This window comes from Ambystoma mexicanum, chromosome 2p, assembly GCF_040938575.1.
Source record: "Ambystoma mexicanum isolate Mex_15411 chromosome 2p, UKY_AmexF1_1, whole genome shotgun sequence".
In the NCBI taxonomy this organism is placed as follows: domain Eukaryota; kingdom Metazoa; phylum Chordata; class Amphibia; order Caudata; family Ambystomatidae; genus Ambystoma; species Ambystoma mexicanum.
In genome coordinates this window covers 635,152,341-635,178,695 of record NC_090923.1, presented here as the reverse complement: position 1 = coordinate 635,178,695, position 26,355 = coordinate 635,152,341, and the positions used below count along the sequence as shown (strand labels likewise).

Here is a 26,355-nt window from a genome sequence, read left to right as displayed (position 1 = left end):
TCTACAGAGGTAGCTCTGTCATACCCTGGAGAACCAAAACACCACCAATTACATAGAATTTAAGTGCTGATTTCTAAATGCAATCTCCTCCTATTTGAAAGTGCACACTCCCACTCCCGAGTTTGATCTTGTCACATTGTGAACACCCCTCTGCCGTGTGTATTTGCCCATCGCTATTCATGTATGTGTTGTCCCTTTAATATGTTACACTTTCCACTCTCAGCTTGATCATCAACCATATGCTTTTCCCAATGTAAGGCATCGGAGGACAGAAATTCCCCATGTTCCGTACTTGACTCTTGTAAGTGTTTCTGTTGGAAGCACAATGTTCCAAATAAGTACATACAAATACAAAATACCCTTGTAAGTAAAGAGTGCCCCAGTCGGACCGCACGTGAGAGTTACTTTTATGCGTGAAAGAAATGTGCTCCCACACTACTTTAATTTCCCTTTAAAATGAGTTTCTTAACTTTATTTTATTAACTTTTATAATATCTGGAAACATACATACATCTGGTAATCTGGTTCAATGTCTCAACAATTAGTCTCCACTCACCCCTTCCCCCCACAACATGAGGGAATCCCCACAAAACTTTGAGCATTTACTCCAGCTACATAATGTCTTCCTACTCAAATCCCCTATTCCTCTCTGAGAGACCTAGCTGGCAGTCGGGCCCATATGGGATCTCGATTGTCCCGCCCGCCTCCCTCCACATCTTCCTTTGTTCCATTTCACTCAAGGTGCTAATAGTTACCTGTAATTATTGGGTCAGTGTCTCGGTTGCAGCTGGAAGTCCCTGTCAATTTTCGTCATATCAGCACCCTACCCCATTCGGCAGTCCCGACCTTTCTTACTGTTACGTATCCATTGGCTCGGGGGGGCGGGAGGGGTAGTCCCCTGATTCAGCACCCTTTCCACACAGCAGCGCTCCCCACTCTTAACTAAAGGACCCCATCCTGTCGTTAACCACTGCTGTCAGCCTGTCCATCACCCTCATGTTGTGCACCTTCTGTTCCCATGTGGCCTTTGCCGGTAGTTTATCGCTTTTTCATCCCTACGTCACGGCTAGGTGCCCAGCTTTAAGCATCGCTGCCCACATTCTGGTGAGTCTATACTCGTTTCTATCTTTTTCCGGGAGCCCTAAGAGCAGCTGCAGTGGGTCTATTATCAATTGAACCCCCGTAACTGATTTCATCCAACTTAACACTTCATCCCAGTACATCTGTATCTTTGGGTAACTCCACCACATGTGAGCGAGAGATCCCACCTGGCTATATCTCCTAGAGCACAACCGGGAGGTCCCCGCGAACATCCCGGAGAGCTTCAGCGGGTCCCTATGCCAGCCCATCAGCATTTTACAGTTGTGTTCCATTGCGGATGTAAATAAATTGTCATGGAAGGTCACTTTATAGATCCTCACCCACTCCTCAGCAGTGATTTCTTCACCCACCAGGTCCTCCCAGTATCTCTGAAACGTCTGTCTCCCCATCAGGTTTGTGGTGTTCATGGCTTTGTATAATCTAGACAAGATGCCCTTTCTTGTAGGGGACGCGTCTATAGCCTTCTCAAGTGGTGTTATTTCCCTTGAGATGGATTTTCCCACTTCTGGTCTGTTAGAATGCCTTTTACCCTAATGTATTCAAAGATTGAGATCTTATCACCCCCCAGCACTTCTTGGACGAGGGCCAGCCCCATGAATACCCCATCCTTAAACAACTGCACTGCCCTCTCCCGTGCCTATATCTAACCACTCCTGCGACTACCTGAGACCTCTACTAGCGAGGTTAAAAGGGAGCCCCCACACTGAGGACACCGGCGAAGGCCATGGCGAGAATTCCCGGTTGGCTGAATTGTCCTCCAGTTGAACCATAGCACACTCAACGTGGGGTGGGTTCTCAATCTCCCCGGGAGGACCCTGGGACTGGACCAGATAGTCCCTTACTTCTGGGGCTTTGCCAAATGAATCTGCAAAACTCTCCCACTAGTTACATAAAGCACCTCTTGTTGGGTTGACTCTGGATGCCCGCAAACACATACAGCAAACGGGGGAGCACGTTCATTTTTATTGATATCATTCATCCATACCATGATAAAGTCAAGGTAGCCCATCTCCAAGTCTGATTGTATGGTGGCGAGTAACGGGTCATAGTTGGCCTTCACCATCTCCCCCAGGTCTCCGATGACCTGTAACCCCAGGTATTGTATGGCCTCATGTTCTACCCTCATCCCCCCTATACCTACTCCGCGAGTCTTAGAGCGGACTGCGGTTTTGTATGGGCATTATACATGACTTCTCCACATTGATCTTCAGGCCAGAGAGGGCGCCATAGATCGAAATCTGCTCCACTAGGGCCAGAAAAGAGGTCTGAATGTCTGTGACGTAGCCCAAAGTATCAACTGCAAAAAGCGAGAGTTTAAACTCTATCTCACCCCCAGTAATGCCCCTAATCCGCTTATTCTCCCGAATCGAGATTGCGGGAGTTCCATGGTCAGTGCATAAATCAGTGGTGAGAGAGGACAGCCCTGTTGTGTACCCTTTGACAATGTGATTACCTCAGAAAGCCCCTCCCCCCTGTTTATGAGAACTCTTGCCTTGGGGCCATATTAAAGCGCTGACACCCACCTCAGGAAAGTCACCCCAAACCCCATTTTCCCCAATACTCTCATCATAAAGGTCCATGCCACACTATCAAACGCTTTTTCTGAATCGAGCAATATTAGATAGACATCCTGCTCTGGTGACTGGGCACCTTGTATTAAGTTTATAGTGTTCTGTATATTATTAGACCCCTGTCATCCCCTGGACAAAGCCCACTTGCTCGTGATGGACCAATGTTGGCAACAACCCCTCCAGCCTAGTTCCCTGGATCTTCGCTAAAATCTTGACATCGTTATTCAGGAGAGAAATGGGTCTATAGGAAGAGCAACTGGTGCGATCCTTCCCCTCCTTGTGGATGGCTACTATCATTGCCATTAGCATTGTGGCAGGTAGTACGGGGCTAGAAGGGAGCAGAACAGTTTTTATAGAATTTCACAGAGAAACCATCCTCCCCTGGAGCTGTCCCCGACTTCATACCCTTAATGGCCAGCTGCACTTTCTCTATTGGGGTGGGCCTGTCTAGATTTTCTGCCATTTTATGCGAGAGTCCGGGAAGGGGGAGGCTCTCCAGGAATGCATTGAGTGGCCCATCGACTCCCTGCCATTCTGAGGAATAGAGGTTCTCTTAATATGCAGCAAACTCCCTTCCAGTGCCCTGTTGATCAAAGACCATGCTCCCCTCTCTGGTTTTTATGCCCCCACTGTTCCTCCGCTTCCTCTCTTCCCTTAACTTCCATGCCAGGATCTTATCCGCCTTTTCTCCTTTTTTGTGATATTTCTGCTTCAAGAACAGGAGTTTCTTCTCTGTATCTTGAACTAAGATGGTGTTCAGCTGCGCTTTATATCGTCTGAGTATATTCACCCCCGCCGGGGAGAGTGAGGTGCCCTGTGGACCCCTGGTTGTAATTCAGCTATTTTCTGGCAAAGGACACGTCCCTGCTCCCCCTCTCTTCTTCTGGGATGTTATCCTTATGAGGACTCCCCTATTGTTTCCTTGAAGCCATCCTAGAGGGACTGGACCCCACATCCCCCGTGTCATTGTACTCAAAGTAGCCCCTGGCTGCCTTAAGCAGTTCTTGAATCACCTCTTTGTCCCTTAACAAGAAATCATTATATCTCAAGCTCTCGCGAAGGGCAAGCATCCGTCCCATCCCCACCACAACCCTCACCATGTCGTGGTCCGTCCACGGGATCGGGGCAACCTGAGAGTCTGATACTTGTGCTTTCAAATTTGCGTCCACTCGAATTGGGTCTATCTGCGAGAAGAAGTTGTGCACTGCCGAGAAATATGTGAAAGGCCTCTCTCCCTCGGCTGTAGGGGGTAATGAATCTGCCCAGCCCAGGACCTCATAAACCCTTCTGAATCGATTTGAGTCTCCTTACCCCCTCCTAAAAATCCCCTTGGCCTGAATTGGGGGCATACACCATTCCCACCGTAATCTGGGAGCCATTGAGTTTCCCCTTAACAAATATATAGCGCCCCCGTTGGTCTGAAAGCACCCCTTCGTCCTGAAAGCCCATTCGGGCCGATACCAGAACAGCCACTCCCCTCCTTTTCCTTATGTCGGAGGTCATAAACACCTTGCCAACCTCCCTAGCATGCAGGCGGGGTTCCCTTCCTTTCTGCCAGTGTGTCTCCTGTAAACACATCCAGTCTAACGTCGCCCTTTTGAATTCCAGCAGGACCATTGACCTCTTACCCTGCGTGTTGAGACCTCTAACGTTTACGGAGCCTATGACCATTTCTCCTAAGGATGCCATCATCCCCTCCTCCAAAGTTCAACCCACCTCCACCCGTCACTGAGACCCTCCCCTCGACCTGTGCACCCCCCCCTTGAACCCGTGCAACCCTTTGGAACAATTCTAAAGCCCCAACTTGGAACATTTGAAAACTCGTAACTTGTAACATTCTCTCCTCCTTACCCTCGCCCTCCTCCCCTCGACATCCAATCCCATCGTGTTGCTTCTCAGTCAACAGGATCGAATCACTAGTGGTCTTCCTGCCCATAGGACCTGCTTGGTAAAGCCTTTTTCTCCTGACCTGCTTGGTAAAGCCTTAAAGCCTTTTTCTCCTGAGCCCCCCCTTCTCATTTCACCACCAAAACCTACCAATCCTCCACCCCCATAACCCCCCATCTTCTTCCAGTCGCCTCCTGGCATCGCCTCCCAGGGGGCAGGCGAAGTCGTTAACCTTTCTCGCCACTGCTACCCCGCCCCCATTTTCCACAATTTGCCTCAATAACTCTCTAAGTTCTCTGGGTTTTCTCTCAGCAGTTTCCCCTCCCCCTGGGGGAGTGTTTCCTTTCTTATACTTGCATGACTTGGGAATTTTCAGTCTATTTCTTAAGAGTGCACGGCTCATTGATCCCGCCGTTGTGTTCTGCATGCGGGACGTCCACTAGTTCGGCAGTCACCCTCTGAATGTCATCTTCAGTGACTAATTTATATGAATATCCTTCATTTTCAAACTAAATTGAGAAAGGGAAGCCCAGCAGTACCTAACCCCCTTCTCACTCAGACATTTAGTGAGGAGTCCACATTGCCTCCTGATAGATGGTTATCCTGGCAGTTCTATTGTCGATGGGGCCCGTTTTCTGGGCATTTTAAAGTATTTTCATGTTTTATGAATATTAATGAAACCTGACCAATATTGTCCACAGACATCTGCCGCACCCCCACCTGGTGCGCACAGTCTATTGTGGCTTTGTCGATGACGTCCAAAGAGGAGCCTTAGGACCTCCAATATGGCACGCTTGATGTCATTCTCGGACTCCGCCTCCCTTACGAGGGAACCTAAAGAAGCAGAGAATGTTTCTTTGCTCCCTGTTTTCAAAGTCGTCCTTTCCTTTTTCAACTTGACTTCACTCTCCCTTCTTTCGAGTTCTGAGAGGCGCATATCCATGTGTGTTTCTAGTGTGTCTAGCAATGTTTGGTTACTTTCAAGGCACTGTACCCTGTCCTCAAATGTGTCCATCGTTTGTTCCATTTTGTCGTGCCTTTGGCCCAGCGCTGAGCTCATGCCCCTTATTTCTTCCATGAGCGCTGCAATGTCTCTTTTTGTGGATACTGGGTCGTCTGCCATTGTTGTGGCTCAGCTTGGCTCCACCGGGCGCCTCCAGATCCTGGAACTGAAATATCTGAAGGGCTTTTCTCCAGGTCATTTATGGCCGGCTGCCCAGATTTCCTCTGGGTATCCTTTGTCTCACCGTGGAGGCCCCGCTCACGTCAGGCGGATTGGAACTCTCACCACCACTTTTCGCCATGTAAACTCGAGGTCCACCCCCTTCTCTGGAGCCGCCTGTATTTTTGGCCTTTCCAGGCCTTCACCCAGCGCTGCTGCAAGTCGTTCGTCTGTCCAGCCACTGCGCACCCCCTCTGAGTCGGGGGTTCACCTACACCTCAAGGCGCACTGCTGTAACTCCTCCACTTGGTCTCCTTTAAGTGTGCCCTCCCTGTCTGTGGGGGCAGTATCTCCTTATGGTGTGATCCTGGTCCGAGGACCCGGGCGGATGGATTAAGCCCCTTCCCCCCTCACCAGGCATCTTTGCCCCAGTGCCTATTAGCCTCTCTGCCTCTACAGTGAAGCTCCTTGCGGTTCCACCTCGTCTCCCCTGCTGCCCGTCTGCTGACTCTCACCCATAGTAGTCACGGATGTGGTGTGGTGAGGCAGGTGCGTGCCCTTCTTTTCTCCTGAGGGGGCCCTCCCATACCCACCTGTGCCCTCCGGTCCGGGAGATGGCTTTCCTCCCAGTGAAGCACCAGACCGGGCTGCCCTCTGTAGGCCTCTTTTCAACAAATTGCTCTCTGGGGTGGCTCACCGCTGTCTTTGCGCGGTTTGCCCTGTTTCTCCGCCTCACGCTGGCACCAAGCCTTTTCTTGTTCGCTCTTCCTGCCTTCCAAGTCCAAATGTTGGCCTGCTCAGGGCTTCCAAGCACTCCTTAACAGTTTGGCCTGTACGCCGTGGCAAGGCGGGCGCACGCCCCTGCGTGGACTCAGGGAGCCCACAACTCGCCACTGGTCTCCTGTGCCCACAGTCCCCCCACCCCCTGGTGCGGAGTCCTCCTTCCCTGCTGGGCTTTTATCTCGTCCTATGGTATCCCCGGATCAGTGTGCCGGCACACGTTGTCTACATTCACCCGGCGGGACACCGAGTTCACTTCTTGGGACCGCCTTGCCGCGGCGGGCTACCGCTCTGCCCTGCTGGTCATGCTCCTCACTCCGATTCCTCTGGGGGTCTCATGAAATCCCCGCCGGGGGGAGCGCCAGGCCCCTGCATACTTCCGCCCAGATCCTCCCCATGGGGGGCAGACCCGGGCACCTCACTGTGTGTGTTCCCCGCTCAGCTTCGTGGCCTACTGGCTTACGCCTCCATTCTGGCTCCTCACACAGCTAACTGCTGTTCCGCCTCGGATTCCTTTAAAATTTGGGGTGGAGGTGCCCCAGGGTGTTATCCACGGAGGGCAATGAACCTTATTGCTGGGGGGGTGGTATAAGGAGGGGATCAGTACCCCTCTACATGTCCGGGCTACGGAGCTGACTGCGACGCTAGCCTGATGCCATGTGCCCCTTAGTGGTCTCCCTAAAATTAGCTTTTATGCTGAAATTAGTAATGTAAATGTTCTGAAATCTAGATTTTTATTTAATCTTATTTGAAATAGTTTTAGTTAATTATTTTGACCATTTATAATCGAATAAAATAATTAGCAGTTATCTGTGGGTGGTGTGACAAAAATGAAAACATGTATGCTTTGCAAGTAATGCTGATTCATCCACCTATTTTTAATGTAACACTATTAGATATCTGTTCCTGCGAAACAAGCTGTGCAGTTGGCAGAGGCCCTGCTCCGGAACAGCGAGGTTAAACTGTCCGGTCTTGCTGCTCGGGACAGTCTGCGTCTCGAAGCCGGACTCTGCTTGTATGGAAATGATATTGATGAGACGACAACGCCAGTGGAAGCAAGTTTGGTGTGGACTCTAGGTAAATATTAGTTATAATGGACCATTATTTTATTAGGTTTTGCAGAATTGGTGGTATTCGGTTATGAAATGTAGCACACGCAAGTGACTTATTGAGGCAGCTTGCATGGTACATCATAAGCAGGATGTAGACACTGGTCATCCATCTAGTCCGACTCCTAAATCCTCCTCACAATTGACACCCTAGGATTCCACAAGCAGTCCTGCTGCCCTCAGCCAGACTAGAAGATGCAGGATGTAAACCATCACCCTCTCTCACATGGGAAACGCACAAAGATGCAAGCACATGGAGGTTGAGTGTGAGCAAGCACATTGTGGTCACTGTTGAAGGCCTGATGAGGAGGCCCAGTGAATAATATTCACGGGGGATAGCATGCCGGAAGATTCCCTTTGGGAAATAATGTAGTGGAGGCAGGTTTCATTAAACAATACACACCTGCAATCCTCACTCAACTTACTCGGTACCTTTGGTAATGTTTGAGTAATTTGAGCGCATTTCTAGTATGCATGTGGCACCTGGATGAAGTATTTTATATGTGCTTTTGCTTAGAGGTAGTGCACCCTCACGCCGGATTATACTCCTTGTGTAGCTATGTGGTTATGCACCTTCACTACTCAGTGTGCCTTTTTGCGCTTTCCGCACCCAGATGAAATGCACTTTTGTGCTTTTAAACCTCAGTGTCTCCTTATGCCTGTAGGTGTGCACAGTATGTCACCCTGTACCAAGATTGCCCATGGCACCTGTAAGAAGAAATTCCCCTTTGCACTTTTCTTACTAAGCGTGTCTTGACACCTGTAATTGTGCGTCTGTGTGCCACCCTATAGCAAGTGGGTCCAAAGCACCTGGCCATAATGCTCACAGCATTTGTACTTAAAACAGTAACAACTGGTTTGTGTCTATTGTGCAATTTTGTATATTTCTAATTCCCCATACGCAGAAGTAGACACTTCTCCCCAAACATATATTATTTCAATGGGATGTTGATCAAATCATTAAATGTGACACCAACTGGATTGTAAAACTCCTTAATGCGCCTGCTCTTTATTTATTGCCGTTCCCATGACACCTGAACATTGCGCAGCTTTGCACCTTTCATTCTGGAACGACATTGCTACATTTGAAAATTGCAGCCCACATTATGCTGCATTGTTTTTTCAGGACTGGAGGTGCACCTCCTCATAAGGGCGAATTGTGTATTATGACAGTATACTCATTATTACATTTAGTCTCCAAAATCCTGAATGGTTTTCAAGTCTCCTATACTCCAAACCCCTCCAAACTAAGCTTGTACACTCCCTCCCAGTCAATAAGATCTAATTCGGATAGGAAAGTCATCATCCCTAGGTACTGGGAAAAAAGGCAGGGTGTCGTTCTTGTGTGGTTGAGGCGACCAGAATCTGGAACACCCTCCCAGTATTGCTTCACAAGGAAGCAAATCTTTTGACCTTCTGAAACCATCTTAAAACCTTTCTTTTCAATAAACCTTAAATAATGACTCCTCAGCGCCAAGACACCTTTGAGTATATGCTGCCCTTTATACAACCATATTAACATAACATGGTGCAGTTCTCCAAGTACCTTCGGCCATGACAGCATGAGTAAAATGCAGTTTGTGATCAGTGTAGCCCTCCTTGAGTGCCCTCCGGTGTGCGGAGCGAGAATTGCCATTTTCCATGCCTCAGCGCTGTAGCGGTGCGGCGCATCTGTGAGAGCTCGAGCTTCATCTCGCTCCTGAGGGAAGATGTGTCATTGTGGTATAGCAAACTCCTGAATTAGGACGCATAAGGTACCTTTGCACATGAAATGGAGAGCAGTGGCCCGCGTAGTTCACAGACGGTGCAGGGCAGGCGAGGCCACTTACTATACGACAACTATATCTGCTAAAGCTGCCTTTCCTAGGAAAGCTGCAGTCTAAAACACGCTTCTATATGCCAAAAGGGAAACACGTCAGAGGCAAGAACTGTGAAAGCAGGCTCTGCAAAGTACTGGGCGGTAAAGCCTTCATGGCTGGGACATGCGCATTGGAACATGAAACTCGCATAGCAATGGCAATAAGGCACTTGTTAAAAATGGCAGTTAGCATCGGCTGAGCATTACTGTAATGATGCACGGTGTTAAAAGGTTAAGTACAATTGTTAAAATTCCCAGTCCCCCCCTCACCCCCCAAACCCCCGGCAGTAATAAATAGTTCAGAATTTATACTGGACAGGCCCTGCTCCCAAAATTGGGATATATAGAAGGCGGTTCCTCTTTAGGGGGTGTGTGTGGGGGGTGTGTGTGTGTGTGTGTGGGGGGGGGTGTGTGTGTGTGTGTGTTGTGTGTGTGTGTGTGTGTGTGTGTGTGTCAAAACTTTGCTTGCATGCAACTAAGAGTTTGTTGTTGGAAAAAGTAGTGTCCCATCCCCCCAGTGCGCCCTGCATAGTGGACTGCAGGGGGAGGAAGGAAATAAGGAAGGCCCTGTAGCCTAGGGCGAGAGGAAAAGGGAACTTATAGTGGTTTTGAGTGCACCCAAAACAAATGTGGAAGGCTGCCAGTAAAACGGATCGGTTTGACTGGCTCAAGAATGGTCTGAATTGCACCAAGAGACCCAGCGTACAGGAAAGAAGGGAAGATGTCCTGACTGGCTACTAAAAGTGAAATGATGCGGGCGTGGGGATTAATAAAGTGCCTCTATTGGCTGTGCTTACGCCTGAGCAATGAAGATGCAGAGCATGTGATGTTTTGCACTGGTGGTCGGAGAGCAGCAGGAGAGACGCGAGAGAACTGGAGATTTAAACTTCCCCACAAGTGGCAAGTTCACCTTCGTGCCAAATGGCTTGGGGGCGAGGGGGTCTCGAGATACTAGCGGAACTGTGCGAGGCAGAGAGAGCATTTGGAAGAATGGAGCTCTCTCGTCGTCTGCCAAGGCCTGAACAGAATTATAACGTATCCCTGTTGCCATTAGGGCTGTACCGAACTTCGGCTTCGAGTCCCTATTCTGCCGAAGTTCGGCTGAAATACAGCTATCCGGCTTCGGCAGAATAGTTTCTGTTTAGGGACTCGAAGCCGAAGTCCACTTTCTATGATTAGCTGCCCTCTCCCTGTTTGGGAGATGACAGCCAATCATAGAATGTTTGACAGTGTTCAGGCTGCAGAAGCCAAACAAGCTGTTTGCCTATTGGCTTCTGCAGTCTGACCACAGAGGAACCAGCCTAACGTGTTGAAATAGGAAGCGAGGGAAGGGAACAGTTCTTCCCGTCCCTCACTTCCTATGCCAGCACCCGGACCCAATCACCAGGTAAGTGACGCCCCCCCCCCCATACCCCCTCATCACGGTGAGGCCGCGGGGCCTCAGGGAACCCCCGCGGCCTCACCGCAATAATGTTCTGTTTGTCGGGCCACCGGTGCAAAGCCGGTGGCCCGACGTTTATTTTGCATTGGGGGGCCGCTCCTACAGGAGCGGCCCCCCCAGACTCATGAGGCCGCCGGGGCACTTTGCCGACCCCGGCGGCCTCGGTGCCCCCCATCCCCCTCACCACGGTGAGGCCGCGGGGCTTCAGGGAACCCCCGCGGCCTCACCGCAATAATGTTTTGTTTGTCGGGCCACCGGTGCAAAGCCGGTGGCCCGACGTTTATTTTGCATTGGGGGGCCGCTCCTACAGGAGCGGCCCCCCCAGACTCATGAGGCCGCCGGGGCACTTTGCCGACCCCGGCGGCCTCGGTGCCCCCCATCCCCCTCACCACGGTGAGGCCGCGGGGCCTCAGGGAACCCCCGCGGCCTCACCGCAATAATGTTCTGTTTGTCGGGCCACCGGTGCAAAGCCGGTGGCCCGACGTTTATTTTGCATTGGGGGGCCGCTCCTACAAGAGCGGCCCCCCCAGACTCATGAGGCCGCCGGGGCACTTTGCCGACCCCGGCGGCCTCGGTGCCCCCCATCCCCCTCACCACGGTGAGGCCGCGGGGCTTCAGGGAACCCCCGCGGCCTCACCGCAATAATGTTTTGTTTGTCGGGCCACCGGTGCAAAGCCGGTGGCCCGACGTTTATTTTGCATTGGGGGGCCGCTCCTACAAGAGCGGCCCCCCCAGACTCATGAGGCCGCCGGGGCACTTTGCCGACCCCGGCGGCCTCGGTGCCCCCCATCCCCCTCACCACGGTGAGGCCGCGGGGCTTCAGGGAACCCCCGCGGCCTCACCGCAATAATGTTCTGTTTGTCGGGCCACCGGTGCAAAGCCGGTGGCCCGACGTTTATTTTGCATTGGGGGGCCGCTCCTACAAGAGCGGCCCCCCCAGACTCATGAGGCCGCCGGGGCACTTTGCCGACCCCGGCGGCCTCGGTGCCCCCCATCCCCCTCACCACGGTGAGGCCGCGGGGCTTCAGGGAACCCCCGCGGCCTCACCGCAATAATGTTTTGTTTGTCGGGCCACCGGTGCAAAGCCGGTGGCCCGACGTTTATTTTGCATTGGGGGGCCGCTCCTACAGGAGCGGCCCCCCCAGACTCATGAGGCCGCCGGGGCACTTTGCCGACCCCGGCGGCCTCGGTGCCCCCCATCCCCCTCACCACGGTGAGGCCGCCGGGCCTCAGGGAACCCCCGCGGCCTCACCGCAATAATGTTCTGTTTGTCGGGCCACCGGTGCAAAGCCGGTGGCCCGACGTTTATTTTGCATTGGGGGGCCGCTCCTACAAGAGCGGCCCCCCCAGACTCATGAGGCCGCCGGGGCATTTTGCCGACCCCGGCGGCCTCGGTGCCCCCCATCCCCCTCACCACGGTGAGGCCGCGGGGCCTCAGGGAACCCCCGCGGCCTCACCGCAATAATGTTTTGTTTGTCGGGCCACCGGTGCAAAGCCGGTGGCCTGATGTTTATTTTGCATTGGGGGGCCGCTCCTACAGGAGCGGCCCCCCCAGACTCATGAGGCCGCCGGGGCACTTTGCCGACCCCGGCGGCCTCGCTGTGAAATGTGCCTCACCCCTTGAGCACGGTGAGGCCGCGGGGCCACAGGGAACCCCCGCGGCCTCACCGCAATAATGTTCTGTTTGTCGGGCCACCGGTGCAAAGCCGGTGGCCCGACGTTTATTTTGCATTGGGGGGCCGCTCCTACAAGAGCGGCCCCCCCAGACTCATGAGGCCGCCGGGGCACTTTGCCGACCCCGGCGGCCTCGGTGCCCCCCATCCCCCTCACCACGGTGAGGCCGCGGGGCCTCAGGGAACCCCCGCGGCCTCACCGCAATAATGTTGTGTTTGTCGGGCCACCGGGCCAAAGCTGGTGGCCCGAGATTGTATTGCATAGGGGGGCCTAAAAAAAAAAAACTATTCGGCTCACTATTCGGTATCCGGCCGAATACTAAATATGCTATTCGGTACAGCCCTAGTTGCCATCGAAGGGTTAAAGAAAAGGGCCGAGCTGTGCGAGTACGCTCGGTAAAGGAGACAATGGTGCTGGCTGTACATAGAGGCCACTGTGGGCAATGCAGGAGACGTAAATGCTCCAAAGAAATGGAAGAACGGCCAGGAGTGTATATCTAGCGCCCACAGTGAAGCGAGCAAAGTTGTAGACATGGGGAAATGGTACACATTGTGGTAACACAGAGTGTTTTTATGTCACCATATTTGGTCAATGTCCAGCGTTTATTTCCGTGCGACTTCACAACAAAAAGGTTTGGTACCTGTCGTGTCAGGCACACACAGGCAGGGTCGAGGGCAGTATGCCAATGGTCATGGTGATGCGTTGTAATGGAGGAATTTAGAAAGGCTTTACCGTAGGAATGGAGTGAGGATATAAAGTAGTTTGGGTTCGATGGATGGATGTTTTGGTGGTGAAAAAGTGCATAGGTTTAAGATCCCTAAAGAATGGTAGTGTTGCATGTTGGAATGCGATGTGTTAAACTTTCTAACACTTTGAGGATTTATTAAGGTGGAATGAGAATGTTGTGTGCTGTGGGATAAAAGGACACATGCAGCAATATGGTGTGGAAGGTAACACGATGAAGTCAAACATGTGCACCAGTTAGATGATATGTACATAGCGTTTAAGTGTTTTGTGTTCGCCATTAATGCTTTGAGGGGTTGCAGGCATTAGACCTGCAGAAGAGCAGGAAGAACTTTTAGTGGTGCGTTTTTTCCATGTTGGGAAACACGGGTATGTTTAAAGTGTTAGTAAGATGTAATAGAACAGATTTGCTGGATTAGCAGCAAAGTCATTTTTAGGAAATGTGTGAAAACAATCGTACTAGTTTAACAGTATGGTAAAGGTATGGGCCAGGTGAATGGTACCATTAAGGATGTGTAGTTATGGTTAGAGCTGTACCTAAGAGTACACACAGGTATGTGCTGACTGGGTTCTCCAAGTCTGGATGTCTGGCATTTTCCCCATGGAGTAGAGCAGTAAAAGGTAAAAGTTGGAACTACACTTGGAGGGGAGTCAAAGGTAAAATTATGGTACTACACTGGTAGGTGGGTCAAAGGTACAAGTTGCGACCACACTTGTAGGTGGGTCTGAATGCATGCATGCATGCCTAGTGCTATAGTATGAGTGAGCATGTGTCGTGAGGTTTAGAGTTGAGTATGTGAGTGTGAATGATGTGTGTATGACTGGTAAGGAAGGGAGGTATGTCGTGCAGTGCTTTGATGTATGGAATGCGTGAGGTCTCGAGAATGTTGTGTGGTGAGAATGTTGATGTATGAGTGAGGGGGTTCCAACCAAGGCAGTTGGAAGATGGAGCCTGGGTGGTGTGGGAGCGAGTGCGTTCCTCGCAAGCAACTTGATGCAACTGCAATAAAGGATATGTGAAGATAATTACCATGAAGTGTCCCGAAGTATCCATTATAACAGTAAGGTACAGTAATCTAACGCATCGATCAGATTTGGCGTTATATGCTCACAACAAATTGGCTTACACATTTTTGCAAAGTTAGTCTGTTCATGACTAGTTCAGAACACTTCGAAATTAAGCATTGTTGCTGTATATTTCCATATGGTTTCTTCTGGAAATTAAAGCCAGTTGGTGCAGTGTGCACCAATTTTGACGCAGGCAGCTCTTCATCAGGACATGTGTATCGAAACGCACTCTTCTCGTTAAAGCTCTTGTTAACTGGTTTTGTATCTGTTTCATAGACCTCTACAAGTTTGCTATTCCAAAATGAGGCCCATTTCTTATTCATTTCTGGAGCTATCCTCTGAGTCTGTGATTGTGATTAATATATCTACAGTGACTGTCCGAGGGCTACATTCAGCTCTCATGCAGTAGGGTGTCCAGGCAGTTGTAGATGGTGGCTAAACAACCAAACTGTTCTCTGCAGGCAATAAGGGACCAGTTCATTGATGCTTATCGGCTCGTTTCTTGAAGGCTGCTTGTGCAACTGTATGTGCAGTGGGTTGTGCTGCAGGCACTGGAGTCCCGAGGGGAATCTGAACAGGAAACATAAGGGTATGTCTTCCAAAAGAAGCAAAAAACAAAGATACCCCCGTCGATGCATGAGAATCTTTATTGCAGGTGAATTCTGACGTTGCAAGCACGATGAACTAGCAAGCTTGATGCTGTAGTCAGTAACAGCAAAGATGTTCCAGTGTCTGCTGAAGCCTTTCTGCTACCCGCCTGTCAGTGGTATGGAGAGGACTGGTATAGACCAAAACTGGATTACACTGCGATTTCCGCCTCCCACCCCCGCCCCCTCCTCCCTGTCAGAAATTATTACTGAGGGCGGGCCATTGAGGCATTAAATGTGCAGAAGAATCTGACAGGCAGTTTGTGTTGCAGTAGAATCCCCGACACAGGGGAGATAGTGGCTCATCTTGGTGAACAAATTGACTACTACCAGAATGGTAGTACATGCATAGTGGTTTGGGACACCAACAATAACATTGAAAATGATAGTAGGCTACGTAACCTGAGGTATAGGCAGGAGATGCAGCAATCCCACCCGTTTCCCAAGTATGGGCTTAGCTTCTGCACATATGGGATAGCTCTGTACAGGGGTGATTACATCTCTGGTTAGAACAGGCCACCAACACCATCTCTGTACGGTTATGTGAGCTCCCAGATGGCCTGTAAGTGCTATCAAGGCACCATGTAATTGCTTGTTGCCACAGGCTGAGGTATGGTGAGGATATGCCATTGTGACACGCAAGAATATAGTGGAAGGGCAAATGTTAACAAGCTGAATCGTTCTCACATCTGGCGCATATGACGATTCCAGGGAATTTGGCCCTTCTCCTCAAGAGGGAGCCGCCCCCTGTGAGACTAGGGTGGTGAGCCTGATACTCATAACCCTCCTTAGGGTTTTGGGCAAGTGGGATCTCACTGGGAGAGACTCACTCTTAGATCTTCCTTAATCCCAATGTCCCCAGTGTTCTCAGCATATTTGGGAATAGAGGAAAATGTTGACTTAACAGGGCCTTTGCCCATGGTTGGTGTGGGAAGCTGAAATCCCAGGACAAATGGGAATATGGCTCTCACCTCAAGATCTCACATATAGGGAATCATACTCTTACCTGAAGGGAGAGAAGAGCTAACGTAAATTCAGTCATCAGGAGTAAAGATGTGCAGAGCAGATGCTGCTTTGAGGAGCCGATGCTGCCTGGAAGCAGGACCACAGCCCGTACGTGATGAGCGGAGACCCCATGTAAAATGACGAGCCCAGGAGCCCCTCAGGAGCCAGACTCCCAGCTCTCTATCAGAAAGCCATCTCACTGCTGACCAGGTGGAAGACCGGCGTGCCAGAGAGCAGACACCCACCAGTGGAAGCATGGAAACAGTGTCCTGAGAAGGAGGACACCGCCTCTGACAAAGAGACTCCCCCTTCAGGGAGAGAAGACCGCAGAACAACAGGTATGCAGTGTGTGAGCCAGAGATGGTGGATGGCAGTTGAGCTCTGTGGCTAACCACAGGATATTCAGAATCCCATAACTCAGATGCCCGACGGGCCCAATGAAGATGCCCTCTTGAGACATAAACAAGGGGAAGTAATATGCCTCACAACTAAAGGGACCCTTAGAAAACACAGCACAAGAGAAATATACCAAGAGGCAGTGCCAGAAGTGTATCACCAAGAAGCGCAAGTGAATCAAACTGAGCAGAGGAGGAGATCAGAGGACGGAGGGAACCAATATCCCTCACGACTAAAGGGACCTTTTGAATAGAAAGCCGTACACACGAGAAATATCTCATGGGGGCGAGCCAGAAGAGTATAACCCAGAAGTGGGTGTGAATCAAACTGAGCAGAGAAGAAAACCGGAGAGGGGTCTGGGCGAATGGGCTAGCTAGCTCACCTGCCAGGCTGGGTTGAGACACAAAGGTCTGAGTAGACCAAATAATTAATGCTATTTAGAAAGGTCAAAGCAATGTAATCAATGCTGTGAAGCAGAATCCATAGATCCACAGGAGACTACCAGAAATTACCCCAAGCAAGAAGATGAACTAGTCCAAAGGGGGAGCACCAAAGGGGCTACCAAAATTACCTTCAACACTACAAATCTAATAAACCAAGGGGAAGTTCACTTGTAAAGGTAATCAAGAGTGTATGGATGGGCCCAGCAATCAACCCTGTTCATTTCAATGTAACAACTTTTGAGAACTGTCGTAACTAAGGTCTACAAAGTCTAAAAGGAAGTTCTCAGTTAGTTTTCTATGTATTCTAAACACTATGAAGGGAAACCAGACCAGGGGTATAATTTCACCTTCATAAAAGAACTGTTGGAACTATGACATGAGGCAACATCTTAGTAAGGACCTAAGAAGGACATTTCGAAATGAATTTAGTGGATGAGGGTCACACACCACTGAAGAACCAACTAAGTCAGGGCATTCATCTATACTACTTTTGTTTCTTAAGAGTCATAGCGCCAGTTATTTAGTTTAGGTTTAGACCGAGGACAGTATTGTGTTAAGTAAGATGTCCTGACAAACACTTTTGGTATTTAGTTTCTTAGAACGGGAACCCCATCGTAGCAATGGGGCTAGGTGAGGGATTTTTTTGTTGTTAATTAAACCTGTCTGTTAAAAATGTCCAGTTGTCAAAGTCCTATCTTTGGTCCATAACACAGGCCGAAGAGTAGACCCGTTGTATTGTTCTCAGGACTACATACATGGGAGAGGGCATAGTCTTTGGTGTGATCATGACCAGGTGAAAAGTCAAAACTAAATCAGAGACAGCCAAAAACAAATGTAACTTCACTTGATGCCTAGCACCCAACAGATGAGGCCTTTATTTTGAAAAGGACTCTGTGTTGAATAAGTTACAGAAGGAGGGTTAACATTGAGGAAGGTCTGTGACAACCACAGCAATATGATGCCCAGGGGAAGAAGTGACCGATTCTGATAAATGTGATGGCATATGTGGAGGTTGTAGGACAAATGATCGAATCTAAATGGTCGACAGGACAAATGTTCGACACCGAAAGGTCGATAGGTCAAATGATCCACTTTCTTTGTTTTTTCACATTTTTTTTGCTTAAAACCACTTTTTTTCCCTAAACGAAAACCTAAAAAAATATATATAACTAAAAAAAAAATGTGATCATTTGTCCTGTCGACCAAATTGTGTCGACCTTTTGGCTGTCGACCTTTTGTCTGTCGACCATTTGACTAGACACCATATGTGGACTGAGTGCTTTCCAAATTAGCAACTCTGCCTCCTAATTTAATTTAAATTATGTGCTGCACCCATTTGAACAGAGGATTGACGGACTAGCCATGGAGTACCACTAGCCAATGGCTAGAGAAAATTGATTCAATGCGAATAAGAAATGGGGTGCTGTCTGTATGTGTAGAATGGAGGTGGTGAGTGACCTTTTTTGGCAGGCTAATTTGCAACTTGACATTTTTACGCCTGCCTAGGAACATATCAAAGAGAAGAAAATCAATATGGTTGAAAGCCAAGATCTCTAGATGTATTTCTGCACAGCATGTTTGTTCTACATTTGTAGATCAACAGTATTCAACCACAGGCCCAGAGGAAAAATGTATTTGGTCTACAGCATTATATAGGTTTCGGTTAAGGTTTGTGGAGCATGGAAATTCGCAGAGAACGGGCATAGGGTATATCAACATCATTTCCTGTTGTTCGAGTCCACTAGGGCGGCTGTCTCGATTAGTGGTATACCTGGCCAGGACTGACATACCCAAAGGTAACATGTAATGTATTTGCCTTTAACTGTGAGCAGAATGGTGATTGCTTGTGTGTTCTGTTCTTTATTTTTTTTTAAACCTGTTGTCAGTCATTCCTTTCCTTATTTAGTCTGCGTTGCAAGTATTTCTTGGTACCCTACTCCACTTCAGTTTCTGCCCATTTCAACCATCCCTCTGCTATCCCCTTTTTACTCTGGGCCAGTCGCTGTAATCACCACAGGTATTTGTGTATTATTTTGTACATGTTCTATTATTCACATGTATTATTCCATATTTACTAACGTGTGTTTGGTGCTCTTATTTCCCTCTCCACATTTTTCTCTGCTTTTCTGAGGCTGAGCAGTGTACTGTTATTTCTTCACTTTACAAGAACTCAGGAGAAGGTTTGTGGGGTTTACCGTCAGTTCAGTACCCAGATCCTGATAGTGTGGATTCACTCGCTGGTACCTTTTCCCCATCTACCAGAACCTAGACCCCGGTGACAGCAATTGCACAACCTTTGGCAGCATTACATAATGTACCATTAATGCCAGATGCAGGCAAACGGGCACCTGTTGCGTGACAATGCTTTGGAGTTCGAGTGGCTTTGTCCCCGTTCCCCTGGGAAAGGGTTCCCTAAAAGGCTCAATATCCTGATGCTATGCCCACAGAAATGGTAGTTCCCTCTTGTCATTTTGCAAAGCTGTCATATTTTGCCTACATTGTTTGCGTTTATTAAGTAGTTGGGAGTCCTCCATATAGGGTTATTTGCATTGATTCATAGGGGAATGTGTGGCTCTCGAGTACGGACCGAATACCAGGATTTAGTTGGACCTTGTATAGCTTCCTATGTGCCAGCCTGGCTCTAGTATAGGAGCAGTTTGAAAGAGTCGGCGATGCATGCACCATAGGGTGAAGGAGATGCACCAAGTTACCTTTATCTGATTGCCCATGCATTTTGGTGTATGCTGAAGCCATGATGGCCGTCAAACGATATCTATTTTTGTGTCATGTACTGATGGGGTCACAACATTGTTTAATTTACATGTTAATGTTTAATGTTTATATTGGGGGGGGGGTGTGTGTGTGTGCGTGCGTGCGTGTGTGTGCGCGTGCGCGTTCGCCGGCATTAGGCCTATCTTTATTTTTTGCTTAACTCAAGCAGCTACATTTTAGCAAAAGAAAGTCCTCACTTTTCTTTCCCAAAATATTATCTTGCTGCAATCCATAAATGCAACCTTTTTTATAACCAGAACTGTAAACATGACCGGTGAAATACAACTCCCAAGAAAACAGTGACATTTGTAGTCTCTTGGGCCTTAACACGTGACCCCTGTTGCTCCTATCTGCCGCCTCCTAACCCTGTAAGAAGCCAGGACCTCTTTCTTAGCTGATCAAGCAGCAAATAATTATCTCCATTCCTTTTGCACTGAGTACATATGTGTGTTTGTTGGAGTGTTATTTCTCAATGCTTAATGTGAACGGTATTGTTAGTTTGGTAACCTGTTTTTATTCCAGCGCACCGGAGCCGAAAGGCTCCAGGAGAGGCCATGCGCCCATTGCCATAGTGTACATGCTGGTCTATATTCAATGGAGGCGCATACGAGACACTCTCATGGAACAGGGTGGGAAAGGGCTGATGTGTAAAAGTAACTCAGAAGCGGTAGCACGATATTGGCAAGAGGGAGGGCTCTCCCCTCCCCCCCATTAGGCCCACTGAAATGCAACATCCATTGCCGGAGCCTTAGTCAGGCTTAAGAATGCCTTCCTAGAGAAAAAGGGAGATCTTTCTCACTTGGATCCTCAAACCCAAAGGTAGTAAAAATGGCAGGTGATGACTCCTTGTCGCACACCAGCGTGGAGACTCCAGACGAGCTCCCAGAGATAACGGAAGCAGGTTCTCTGCCTTCTCCAGAAGATCAGAGTACTGCAAGCCTAAACCAAGCACTTCCTGAGGGGACGCAGTAGCAGATTCTGGAGACCGCTTGCTTGAACCCAAAGAGTTGTAATACCTGAAATCCTCTGAATGGGCTTCATCGCCCAGGGTGGCAGAGTACCTTAACCTGAGGCTCAGCAAGGCCCTGGACAAGGAGGTTCAGGGGAAACTAAAGGCAGAATGCCACAGGCAGTGGTGGACTGGCGTATTGGCAACTCTGGAGATTTCCTGGTAGGCCTCTGCACCTTGGGCCTCTTTTGTGTGGTATAAGGAAAAGGGTTGTACTTTGCTGAAAATGTATAATTTGAGGCCACTTTGAAAATTATTTCCAGGGCCTCTTTTGGCTCCCAGTCCACCCATGGCCAAAGGCCAGGCATCGACTGCAAAGTAGCTGCCACTCCAGAACACTTTCACCTTCCTCAGAAAATCAACAAAGGATCAGAGAAAAGGCATGGAAAGCATGCCAGGATAAGCTCCTGGACAGGATAGGTCCACTAGCAAAAGTCCTTGACCTAGCAGAGAAAGGCTCAGACAATCCAGTGGACACACAAGCATTAGCGGCATGGGCGCATCCAGCGTGTCATCAGTTTTCTGGGGAATTCGAACTGCGCAATCTCGACAGAAAGAAGGAAAGGAATTCTGATCAAGATTGATGCCAAATTAGGGGAGCTGTTCTCTTCGGAAGCATGGCCAGGATTACTGTTTGGAGACACCTTTGCTAAGGAGGTGGCCAAGTTTGTCAATACTTTCAGGTCCTTGGAGAGGGCACAGTCTTCAATGAAAAGAGCTTTTTCCACTAAGTTTTAAGCAAGGGTCAGAAGAGGCAGGGGCGGCTCCTTCACCCATTTCACGTTGGACCGCAGGTTCCCACAGGGCCACACGGCATACCAGTACTGATGGGACTGCCGTAAGGGCAACCGCTTCCCTACGAGAGGTAGAACCAGGGTTTGAGGAAGCAGACGCCCAGCAAGGCTGCTGCAGCAGTCCCTATGTGGTCTTGCTTGTGCTGCACCGCGCCGTAGCGGGCAGGATAGCAATATTTGCACAAGCCTGGGATGCCTTGTCAAGTAATGCTTGGGTCGGGCAAACCATAAGAGGGTTTGGGCTACAGTTTTTAGGAGTACCACAGCAGGGGTGCTGACCCATTCCAATAACTATGTCCACGCTGGTTTGCAGTGCGCTAGCCGAGGAAGTGACCAGGTTAACAAAGAAAGGGGTGATCGGTCTGGCATCCCCCCAGCTCCAGGACTTTATCAGCAATCTCTTTCTACTGAGGAGGCAGTCGAAAGTCAGACCAGTGATCTACCGGAGAGGCCTCAACAGTTTCGTGCTCTGCCGTCACTTCAATATGGAGGGCATGCACATGCTCAGGGACATCTTACTCCCAGGGGACTTGTTGGTGCAACTGGGCCTCAAAGATGCATACCTAACAGTGACAATATGGCCACCCCACAGGCACTTCCTGCAATTTCAGTGGGCGTGAGCTACTTTTACAAAGCTGATGAGACCCGTATTAGCAGGCCCTCAGAGAGCATGGCATCGGGCTCATCTACTTAGACGACATGATTATCAAGTCTCAGGATGACAACCGTCTGAGGAGGCAAGCGCAAATGACAGTAGATCTCTTACAGCGTCTCGGGATTTCTGGCTGCACTGGAAAAAGTCAGCGCTCATGCCGTCGTGCAGGATAGAGTGTCTGGGTTTCGTAGTAGACACAGTGCAAGCATGTCTCGAGCTACCCCTGCAGAAAATCCGGTTAACCCAGAAAGAGATCTGAAAATTGCTGAGAAAAGGGCAGGTATCGCTAAGAGTTGGCAAGATTGATAGGACTAATCTTGTCATCTATCCAAGCTATATTTGCCAGACTGTTATATTACCGGGAGTTGCAGAGACTCAACAGTGCATATATACTGCCGGATCTCTCTTTCGAGCACAAAGTGCGCCTCTCGCAAGACTAGAGCTTAACTGGTGGCTGGACCACATGCAAGCGTGGAGTGGCATGGCGATTTACGGCTTAGCACCAGATGTAGCCGGAGAATCAGACGCCAGCCAGGAGAGCTGGGTTGCAAGATGAGGACTTGCATCCACAGGAAGAAAATTGTTCTATGCGCAAGATAGAGCTAGACAAACTGTTTGGAGCTCTTAGCAGGGGTTCTTCGCAATCCGTTCATTTGCCAAGGACAGAGCCAGTTGCTGTTTTCAGCTGAAGATGGACAATGTGTCAGCAGTAAGGTACATCAATCACCTCAGCGACACAAGATCCAAGCCTCTGGTGGAATTAACCAAAGCTTTTTGGCACTTCTGTCTGAAACGCCAGATTTCATTATCAACAGAATACCTTCCGGGACATGCCAACATAGAAGTTGATTGGAACTCCAGATACTTGGCGGATCACTGCGATTGGAAGCTGCACACGTCAATCTTTCCATGCCTGCAGCAGAAATGGGGCCCATAAGTCTTCCGTCTGAGTGCCCAGCTGTTGAAAATGTTCAGCTGGAGGACAGTCCCTGCAGCTCTTGCAGTGGAGGCATTTCTGGGAAGAGAGGTGAACTATGTGTAACGGGATAGACATCCAGTTTCAGCACCTTTAGCATCAGTCCTAGACTTCATAGCAGAGTTGTCAGAGCATGGTTTAGCCTATAGGACAATTAACTTTTCTCACTCAGTTATATCAGCAGGTCACGACTTGGTGGACGGTTTACTGGTCGGGAAGCATCCTCGCTCTGTCGTCTAATTAAAGTGTTACGGTAGTCAGTGCCGTCCCCACACATTATGCGGTGTTGTGGGACATTCATATATTCCTGAATTTATTTCAGTCCTGGCAACATAACGCAGAGCTGTCTTTGAAGACGGGTTCAGCCAAGATGTCTACCCTGTGGTGTCTATTATCCTGCAGGAGGGTCTCAGACGTCAGCGCTTTAGACCTAGCCGGTAGGGTATACACTCCGGATGGCGTAACATTTCACATTACTAGACATACCAAGAGCAACTCTAGAGTTATCTCCTACCGGGCCTTTCGCGAACACCCGCAATTGTGCATCGTGAAGTGTCTCAAGGCATACGAAGCAGCAACAGCGGGGGTCAGAGTAGACACCAGAAGGCAGCTACTCATTGCAATAAGAAGGCCACACAAGGCAGTCTGTTCCGTGACTCTAGCACAGGCAGGAGTGGAAGGAACTGTCTCACTCCGGGGCACTCTCAGAGGGCCCATGGCCTCTAAAGCCTTTCAAGTGGGCATCCATCTCGAAGATATTATGAAGAAGGCCAATCTGTTCTGCAGATCTGTCTTTAGCGATTTTGATCTCAAACCCATTGAAAAGCCTGTGTCATTGGTGCTAAGTAAGCTTTGAACAAGCATAATGCTCCCCCCCGGTCTTGACATAGAATGAATATTTCCCCAAATAACATGTAGGAAAGTCTTGATTCTATTAAAGACCCGAGTCGGGCATTAATCCAGCACTTTGGAAAAACTATATTTATGCATGTTTGGTACTGATGGAGAATATATTTGCATAGAGGTTCTCGTCACTTAACGTTGGTGCATAGGTTGAGGGCTTGGTTGTTCAGTGGCAGTGGCTAGTACAGATTGTCCGCCTGGTGTCGGATGAAGTCTGGGGGGCAGACGTTTGCGCTCTTCTTTGCAGATGATGCTTTTCCCACCATAATGGCTTGTTTTCTCTGTCTTTCAGGGGCAGAAGCTAGACCATCCAAAGGGAGCTAGAGGGTGACGGTGTTGGGGAATCGTTTGTGCAGTTCAACGTTGCATTTTGCAGTGCAGTTCTCAAGTTACATTCCAGATTGCAGCTACGAAAGAGGGCATGCTAGCAGAAGAGCTCCTGGCTTCTTAGTGTCCGGAGGCAGCGGGTAGGAGGAACATGGGTCATGTGTTAAAGCCCAAGAGACTACAAATGTCACAGTTTTCCTGGTAGTTGTATTACAGCTGTCATGTTTGCACTTCTGTTAAACAAAACAATTGTTGTATTAATGGATTTCAGCAAGATAATATTTTGGGAAAGAAAAGTGAAGAATTGTTTTGTAGTCAAATCTAGCTGCTTGAGTTGAGCAATAAAGAAAGATGAGCATAATGCTTGTCTCTGTGTCTTTAATGGAATCAAGACTATATATCGGTTTGGTAATATATATATATATGGGTTTTGGGGGGTTTGGCGTTGGGTGGGGGGCTGTGGGGGATTTCCCCCCACATATATGGTACAATTGACCTTCACAATTTGGTCAATTGTGAAAAGGTCAATTGTCATTCGAGCAGTTGTAAAACGATCAATTCGTATACAACCGTTATTTTGGGAAATGTTCATTGGGTATCGTTGTGGGATTGATAGAGTAGTTCATGGTGGCTGCTGGGCTTCAAGAAGCAGCAGAGGAAGATCATTTGGAGTTTGGTTAACAGAAGACACCACTTTACAAAAGACTTGACTGGAGTTGGAATGGTAAAAGCTCAGACTGAAGGCCAAAGAGGAAAAGCACCACTGGAGGGCGAAACCATAGGCTACTGCTATCTGTGATGGGAAAGTGAGTAGGATCTTGTGGTCTGTGGTGTAAAATGCAACCCTTAGCATATGTGTCTTGCCTTTGTCTACTGCTTCTAGGGTGTTTTCTCAAATGTTCGTAAAGCTGTTCCTGTGCCATGTCTGGGCTATAAGCCTGTTGGTGGAGAGTTGAGAAGGCACTGCACGTGAACCCAATATTTCCTCAAGGATCGTGTTGAGAATAATCTGATCAAGTCTGAGGTTATTTTAGCAGGAGTATGATGGTCACTTGTTTGAAGAAAGTTGGAATGATTTCTACTTCGAAGGATTAAGTGTGTAGGGCGAGGCTAGGAAGGCCTGCATCAATTTTAAGGATTTTGGCTGAAAAGATAAAGCAGGTTCAGAGGCTAGTCCAGAATCTGTTTCCTTTGACCTTGGTGGTGGATAAAGGTATAGGAGTAAGGAGGAAAGAGGGTTTTATTTTCTCTGGGGCAGTTTCAAGGGTGTTTTATGTGAGAATGTTATGTTAATATTGTTAAATGTTTAAAATTATGGTGATGCAGAAGATTGACTGCCTCAGACCAGATTTTTCTGATGTAGGATCTATACAGGTGGGATTAAGTGAAGATTTTGAACAGGCGGTTTACGGCCTCTCTGAGTCTGAGGGCAACCATGTCTTTTTAGCTGAACAGATGGCTTGGAGGCGTTCTTGGAGGTGGCATACACTGTTTGAGTTTAGTTGTGGTTGATGACTGTCTCCACACTCATTCAGTCCATGTACACTTCTGTTTTGAGGTCTCAGAGGAAATAATTGCACCAGCAATTTTTTGTCTGTGTGCTATACTGAGTGGGATGATGAAATGGGTGACCAGATTTTCAGAACCAAAAAAACAGGACTGGCTGCAGACATAAAAGGAAAGCAATTTGGCAAATAAGAATATCACTCTGACATTGGGCCAGATTCTCAAAAAGCAGCAAAAATTAAAGACTCACAGTCAATGCCCTGGTTTAATTTGTACTTCTTTAAGGTCACCTGAGCATTCTGGAGGGGCTGGAATGTAGGACAAAGATGCGCTGTCAAGACCCTACCAGACACACGCTCCTGACACTAATGTATGACAGGTTCCCAGCAACCACGTGGAGGCCATCTTGGTGAAAAGACAGATTTGCAGAAAAAAGGAAAAATAAATGTGCTAGGGTGAGGGCCGCGGTTTAACAAAAAAAATCATTACTGGGTCAAGAATGACCCAGTCATGATCGCATTCCATTG

The 26,355-nt window shown here is 48.9% G+C and overlaps 1 protein-coding gene across 1 annotated transcript in view; it reads left to right on the top strand.

Annotated features, from left to right (window-relative positions):
• AMT (aminomethyltransferase) overlaps positions 1 to 26,355 on the top strand; it is a 459,623-nt gene that overhangs the window by 411,247 nt on the left and 22,021 nt on the right. Inside the window, exon 7 of the mRNA XM_069644169.1 lies at positions 7,398 to 7,578. Within this exon, the coding sequence (XP_069500270.1) occupies positions 7,398 to 7,578 (181 nt within the window). The remainder of the gene's footprint in view (positions 1 to 7,397; positions 7,579 to 26,355) is intronic.